Source organism: Lipotes vexillifer, unplaced genomic scaffold, assembly GCF_000442215.2.
Source record: "Lipotes vexillifer unplaced genomic scaffold, Lipotes_vexillifer_v1.1 scaffold75, whole genome shotgun sequence".
NCBI classification, from domain to species: Eukaryota; Metazoa; Chordata; class Mammalia; order Artiodactyla; family Lipotidae; genus Lipotes; species Lipotes vexillifer.
Window position 1 is genome coordinate 879,189 of NW_006771517.1, and position 7,635 is coordinate 886,823.

General features: G+C 51.2%; 1 protein-coding gene across 1 annotated transcript; it reads right to left on the reverse strand.

The window, feature by feature from the left end:
- Positions 1–2,345: 2,345 nt before the first annotated feature.
- On the reverse strand, positions 2,346–6,922 carry BPIFA1 (BPI fold containing family A member 1). Its single transcript, XM_007446893.1, has 7 exons — positions 6,763–6,922; positions 6,440–6,599; positions 4,859–4,966; positions 4,392–4,541; positions 3,454–3,538; positions 2,773–2,836; positions 2,346–2,410 (listed from the first exon to the last, which is right to left on the reverse strand). The coding sequence occupies exons 1-7, from the start codon at positions 6,920–6,922 to the stop codon at positions 2,346–2,348; spliced, it is 792 nt and encodes a 263-aa protein (XP_007446955.1).
- Between the last annotated feature and the right edge of the window lie 713 nt (positions 6,923–7,635).

Below are 7,635 nucleotides of genomic sequence, written 5' to 3' on the forward strand. Positions count from 1 at the left end.
CCATGGTCAGAGGGCAGCAGGACCAGTGTTGACATAGTCCCAGGTGTGTGTATGTGCCCGTCTTTATCCACCTTCTTTCGTGGGGCCTCAGCCCTGGGGGACTCTCAGTCCTGACCTAATGCTTGCCCAGAGAGGACATGAAAGTAGTTAATGCCTGGGTTCTCTGCAAGTCAGGCCCTGACTGCTGGTTTCCAGTCTGGAAGGTCCTTTCTGTAGTTCAGGTCTTTCACAGTCATAAAAATCATTCAGCTGCTTACAGAATTTAACTACTCATCCTGAGCTCAAAGAACGTGTACTTCTGTGAGTGTGGAGGATGTTTCCCCTCTTAAATCCTCACCAGAAGACGCATGCTGGTTTCCTACAATAAGCCTTCTTGCAGTTCTGAGCCACGGGACTGTCGTCCCCTGACACCATGTTGGTTGGTGGCAACGGCAAGTGGAGATAGTGGTGGGTCCGGACAGGATGGCAGGTGTTTGGCAGGAGCTGAGAAACACCAGCCTGAATCTGTTCATTCTCACGGGGTCAGTGGGGTCTCTCGATGTCTATGATGTTTCCGTCCTTGATTTGCCTTTTTGTTACTCTGTGACCTTGTGCAAGTCATTCACATACAACTCAAGGCCTCAGCTGTGGACTGAAAGGGTGGGGCTGATCCTCTAAGGACCTCAGGCAGCGAAAGCATATTTAGTTTTTATTTGAGGGGACAGCGTCCCCCAGGCTGGGTAGCCCTTCTTCTTCCTTCTTGCTTCCAATTTTTCATAAATCTTACCTGCACTCACAGCCTCAACTTCCTTACATCCCCTTCTCTTCTCAGTTCCTTAAAATCAGGTTTCTTCCTCTAAAAATATGACTCTCACCCAGGGCATCAATGATCTTTTCATATGCAACTCCCATGACCCTTCTCTGTGCTTATCTTTCCCAAGCCTTTCAGCAATGAACATTCTGGACCAGTTTGTCCTTCCTCCTATACTTCCTCCTTGTCATCTTCATCATCCTCTTGCTGAGAGAGCAGAGAAGAGGCCAGTGTGACTGGGTGCAAGTAGGCAAAAGAGAGGTGGTAAAGGACGTGCACCTATCAGCCTCCTGGATGTCTCCCTCGAGGTCCCCCAGGCACTTTCACATAGCAGGGCCACAGCTAAAGGCATAATATTCCTGCTGAAATCAACCCGTCCTCCCATATTTCCAGTTACCTTTGGGATTCCCCGCCTGAGACACGGACGGGAGCCTCACCTGCTCCCTCGCCTCCACCCTTCCAGGTCCACCTCCTGAACATCTCTCTGATCTGCCATTTTCACTCCTTGCGTGGTATCCTGTGTATCATCACTTTTGCCTGGAGTGTTGCATCTACCCAACACCCTGTCCACCCATCCCAGGGACCCCAGAGCAGAGTCCTTCTGAAATCCACACCCATCTGAACATCTTCCCGTCCTGCCTAAGACCATTAAGATTTGCAATGTAAGGTCCAAACTCTGTCCTACAGCTCCAACCACTCAGGCCAGGGCACATTCCCAACTATGAGGCCTCCAGCGATGGTGAAGAATGACAAGGCACCTTGTGCAGAGAAAGGACAGTTTTATTTGGTGACGAACATGGAATGTGACACATGCCTGGTGGGAAAGATGGGGAGGAAGTTTCCTTGGAGAGGGACGTGGTTCCAAACATGGCCGTGTCACGGTCCAGGACACGGGCCAGCCTCCTGTGAGCCCTCGGGCGCTGGGCAGGGCATGGATCGAGCAGCAGGAAATGGTTCTGTTGGGACAAGACCCCAGCCGGAATGGAGACTCGAAGTCCCTGAGTCTTGCTGGTATTAGCCCATCATCAACCCCCCACCTCCAGAGGGTGGGGAGGAGGCTGAGACCCTAAGGCTGGGGTGACCTTGACCCTGAGACCCGGGGTCACGGGGCTCCTTGTGCATGTGCTTGAGTGAGTGTGTGCTGTGTGTCCATTTGTGCGTGGCGCGTTTGTATGTGTGTGTACATATGTGCGTGTGCTGACATGAGAGTGTGTGCCTCTGTGTGTCTGTCTGAGTGACCATATGTGTGTTCGGGCATTTGTATGTGTGTGTGTGTGTGTGTGTGTGTGTGTGTGTGTGTGTGTGTGTGTGTGTGTGTGCGCGCGCGCACATATCCATGACCATGAGTGTTTCTCTTTGTAGCTGTGTTGCGGTGCCGCCTGTGTCTCTCCACCTCTGTCAGCATTGCTGTGGACTTCTCTGTGCATCTTGGTGTATGTCTATGTGGCTGTTTGTCTCTCTCTTTGGATGTCACTGTCCCAAGCCCCCTGCTGCCCCCACCAGGAGAACAGCCAGCTTCCAAATCCTGCAGAGTGGGTTGCAATACTCACTCAGCTCAGCAGAGGCCAGGTCCCTTCCTGGAAGGCTTAGACTTTGATTCCAGCCCGTGCATCAGTGTGTCTGGAAAATGAAGAAACAATAACCACAGACCAGAATGAAGGAGCCCAGGGACCTCCACAGTCCTCTGGTGGCCTGGGACTAGGGAATGGGAACTCTGAGATCCAACCACGCTCAGGCAGGGCTTGGAGGGGACCGTACCGCCTCCACCAACCAGCCCAGCTGTTCTCAGTGTCAGGGCTGATGTGGGGAGATATAGTCTATGCCTCAACATGATGTGGACAATTCAAGGCAAAGAAGAAATCTGAACTGGGGAGAGTGGAGGCTGGAGGGACCTAGCTGTCCCACGTGTGCAGGGACAGAGCTCCCTGGGGGAAATCCCAGCTCCTGCAGTGGGGAGAGAGGGCTTGGAAGCAGGTACTTACCGACAGTGGAATGTACTAGAGTGGTGTCCAAGTGATCGAGAGCCTCACTGACCAGAGGGCACACCTGACCCAGGGGCAGAGAGGAGAGTTAGGCAAAGTGGCACCTTAGGGAGACCCTGGCAGCAACAGCATCCCCAGCATGCATTCTCTGGGGAGATTTTCCATCATTTTTCTGTATGTGACAGTGTCTGATTTGAAGCAGTCCCACAGATGAATGTTCACACATCCACACTGGGTGGAAGGAGAAACTGAAGGCATGGGTGAGCTGCCCAATCACGCAGTGAACTGTTGTTCGCTCTGTGATCTGGCACCTGTTTCTGAATAGGGTGGACTACCTTGGGAGGGGTGAGTTTCTGGTTATAGGAGGCATCGAAGCATAGGCTGGGTGGGCCTGGTCTGCAGCCATAGTGGGGGTGGCCTGGGAGCTTCTTGGGGCAGGAGCCCATCTGTTTCAGCTGTAGTGTGGACACCCACAGGGCCTGGCCCAGAGCAGAAGCCAATCAATACATTTTGAAGGATGAAAAGAAGAAACGTGGACAGATGGATCAATGGACAGATGGGCTGATGGATGGAATTTACTTATCAAACTGAGAGGCTCAGAAAAGCTCACCCCAGGGGCTTCTTTTAGCCTGAGAAGCTCTAAGAGCCAAAGGTCAGGAGCCCCCTATTGTACTCACTTACCTTGCCCTGCACCAGCCCAGGAAGGACATTATTCAAGATCCCAGTGATGCTGGCAATAAGGCTTTCATTGGGGAGGGCGCCCAATCTGAAAGAGAAAAGCCACGGGCAGTGCAGGGGCCTGAGGCTGGTATGGAGAAGCATGTGCCCGCTGCAGACTCAGCACCGAGTAATGGAACCTGGCCTCGCGCATCCACACCCACACGATCCACAACAAGGGGCACATCCAAAGGGAGTGATACACTGCACGGCAGCGCACATACCAGGTACGTGTAGAATAAACCCATAGTTCCAGGACACAGTAGGTGTTCAGTAGGGCTTTGTAGAATCCATAAATGAATGAACAGTGCTTAGTATGTAGTTGTCATGAGGACTCAATGAGATGATACGTGTGATGCACAACACATGTGTTCAGTAAACGTGAGCCATGATGGGGACGACTCCTGTATATTATACCTGCCTCTATCTCCCTTGCAGCAGTAACTGAAATAGTAACCCAGGTAGGCTCCATAGCTATTTTACCCTTTACTGGCACAAAGCATGTCACATCTATTATTTTAGAGGATTCTGTCAATAATGCCAGAGTAGCTCCATATTGCAGTTATCTGAGAAAGCTGAGACTCAGGTTGGGGGAGCACTGTTCAAGTTCACACAGGAAGCCCTCCATCTCTTGCCACACCCCTCAGGTAGATGGGGCTTGAACTCAGATTTCTTGTTGCCTAATCCAGCACAGAATTGGTCAGCCTGGCCTAAGAAGGGATAAGTCACCATTTACCTAGTCATCCGTCCTTCCATGCATCCATGCATCCATCCACCTATCCATCTTCTCACCCTTCCACCCTCCCACTCATCCATTCTCCCATTGTTCTATCTTCCCAGCCATCCATCCATCATCCCATCCTATTGTTTCTGGACAGGAGCAGCCACCCCTCTGGCCTCACCCATCAAGCAGGGAGACTTGCAGGCTGCCAGGGGAGAAAGTGCAGTTGCAAAAGACGAGGTGGAACTTCTCCTGTTCATCTTTCTCAGCTAAGAGTTCTGCAGTGATGTTTAGCTTCACAGCCAGCTTCAATGGACTTCCGACCAAGGGCCTGCAGAGAAGACACTCTGTTGCAGCTGGTCCCACCACATCCCAAGGCAGAGGAGGTTTTTCTCCTTGACAGAAATGCCAGCCATCTTGCCCACAGCTGTACTCATCTCATTTCCCAGTAGGGGAAACCAAGGCTCACAGACGTTAAATGAGTTTCCCAAGTGACTCAAGGTCACTCAGCATGGCAGCAAATGAGCTGAAGTTGGAGGCTCAGGTCTGTTAGACAGACTCCAACACCTTTTTTCTTTGTGACTACCCAAGATCATCAGGGTCTCCTCTGGTGAGCCATCCTCCCATTACCCCGTGGGACCCACTCACATTTTCACATTGAGGACCATGGCCAGAGGGATGGTAACATAGAGACGATGGCTATCAGGGCTCTTCAGGAGGACAAGGTCCAGCAGCTGGGGATTAGTGATCTTCAAACTGTCCAGGGAGCAACATTGGGGGGAGAAACATTAACTCCTCTAGTTCTAAATCTAGAAACCACACCTAACTCCACCTTACCCATCCCAGAGTGGGAGCTACCCATGAGGTGGGATGGAGGAGATAGGAGGGGAGTCTTGCAGCAAAAGCCACATGGGTTTCGAGTCTCATATCACTTTTTCCCAAACTCTGCCCTGGGTCAGATCCGGACACACACATGGCCCTGTCCTCATCTCAAGTCTATAAGGTATTCCAGGATAGAGACTGTGTCTGGGTTATATTTTCATCCTGTATGCCAGCTCAGAGCCTTACAAAGAAAGGGCCTACTCTATATTGGTTGACTTTGTAGACTGATGAGCAGGGGGGTAGATGGATATGTGGGTGGATGCATGGAAGAGTAAGTGGTTAGATGGAGGGAGGATGGACAAATAGATGGATGGATGGGTAAGTGGCTATTGGAGTCTGGGCAATTGGAGTAAGTCCTTCACAAATATTTATGGTAGGAATCACTCATCCTGCCAAGTTCTTCAATGGCAGGTCAATCAACAATGTTTATCATGAAGATGGAGAAGCAGGAAGTCGGGGAGAATGGAGAGAGGGTGGAAGTAAGTCTCTTCTCTGAGCCAGCCACTGAGCCAGGTGACCTACATCTTTTCAGTCCTCCCAACAGTTTTTCTCTGTGGGTACCATAATCTTCGTTTTACAGATGAAGAAACCAAGCCCAGAGAGACTGAGTGCCTTGCCCCAGGTCACCCAGCAAGTACACGGTGAATATAAAAATCAAACTCAAGCCTATCTATCTGTCTTCTAGTCAGGGGCAAGCACCTGGGTGGGTAGGAATCATGGGAATAGCTTTGACCCAGTCCTATGAAGGATCTAGGCTTTGCCAGCTCACTGGCATCAAGCTTTCTACTATTGCTCCTTGCTTAGAGAGCTCTCAGGTGGCTCCTGGATTGTTCATCTTGGATTGTTCCACGGACATCACATAATGATGTCATTGAGGAGAGTAGCTTGCACTTTCTTGCTTACATCAAAGGCCACAGTGTTCTAAGGGATTTCACAGGTGAGGAGAACAAAATTACTATAATATAGTGGAAACGACCTTGGCTTTGGACTTAAGTCAGTTAGAGTTAGAACCCTCACTTTGCATCACTCCTGTGGTGTGATCACAGGCACCTTCCTGTGCCTCGGTTTTTCCATCTGTAAACTAGGGATTATTAAATTGACCTCAGAGGACTATGGTGAGGATTATAGATGATGCTGGGGACTCAGGACATGCTTTAGGACTGGGGGCAATTGCTAGTTCAAGAGCGGCTGGTGTTCCCTGCCAGACTGTGAGGAAGGTCTCAGCCTGAGTCCTGGCCTCATGTTCAGACCACCCCCGACCCCCCTTCAGGCCCGCTGCCTGGGGCTGTTAGATCTCCAACGGGGGTTCTCCGGTGGGGTCCAAGGCCCTATTTTAGGGCTACTCACTCAACGATGTTGTTCAGGAGAGGGGTCCGTAAGGTCACTTTCCCAAGCAGGCCCCCCAGCAGGCCACTGGGAGAGTTCCCTCCAGGCTTCAGGATGTCCAAGAGCGGAATGTTTTCGAGAATGTCCAATAGATCCTCGGAGAGCAGGCCATTGCTGAGAGCTGGAAATGGGTATGGGGTCCTTGGGGGTCAGATCTGACAATTATGGGTCCTCAGTCCTTGCCCCCTTTTATCTCTCTTCCCAACCAACCACACACACACACACACACAAACACAGACATACGCACACACCCCTGAAGGAGGTTATCACAGACTCTCACTTACCACTTGTCAGGCTTCCAGCAAGATCTGTGGGACTCAAGGCCAGGGATGGAGTCATAGGCAAGGGCAGTGTCTGGCCCGGGGGCAAGGGCAGGGCTTCCAGCAGGACCATGGTCTGGGCCAGCAGCCCACAGAAGACAACAAGGCCCCCAGTTTGAAACATCTTCTCATTCAGTATCTGTGGAAAGAATGACAGGTCCACTGTGGCACGAGTACAAGAGAGGAACCCATCCACCGCCTGCCCCTGCCCCTGCACACCAGGGAGTGAATAGCAATAACTAACACGTTTCCTCTGAGCCAGGCTTTGGATTGAGTCCTGCACACTCAGGCAGTGGAGGGGCGGGGGACGGAATGGGCAGATCTCACCTGGCTTCTCAGACGTCCCAGCAGATGTCTTGGTCTCCTCTTCCCTGCTGGCTACTGCTGAGGAGGCAGCCTCTTTTATAGTGTGGGAATCCGGAAACGAGCAGTTGAATGATGGGTTTCGAGATAACTCAGAATTCTGCAATCTGGTGGTGTCTTTCAAAGTAAGACACCAAAGTAATAATTGCTCTCCAAAGTAAATAACTGCCAATCACATTAGTGGGTGGGACAGTTAAGCCGTTTGATTGACAAGTTAAACAGAGGAAAACTTGAGATGGGGATGTTACTCAAGACTTCATGGTTTCATGTGTGGGACTGAGGCTGGGGACCCATGCTCTGAGATGGCCTGAAGATCACATTTGGAAACACTGGGAGAGGCAGCTGGTGGAGCCCAGGAAGGGACCTCAATCTCATATCCAGGCCTTTTCCGTTCCTGGTGCAATTATTCTTCTCCAGTTGGAGGGCTCTTGCTCCCAAAATGTCAAAAAAGAGTCAAACCGTCTCTGATTTCCC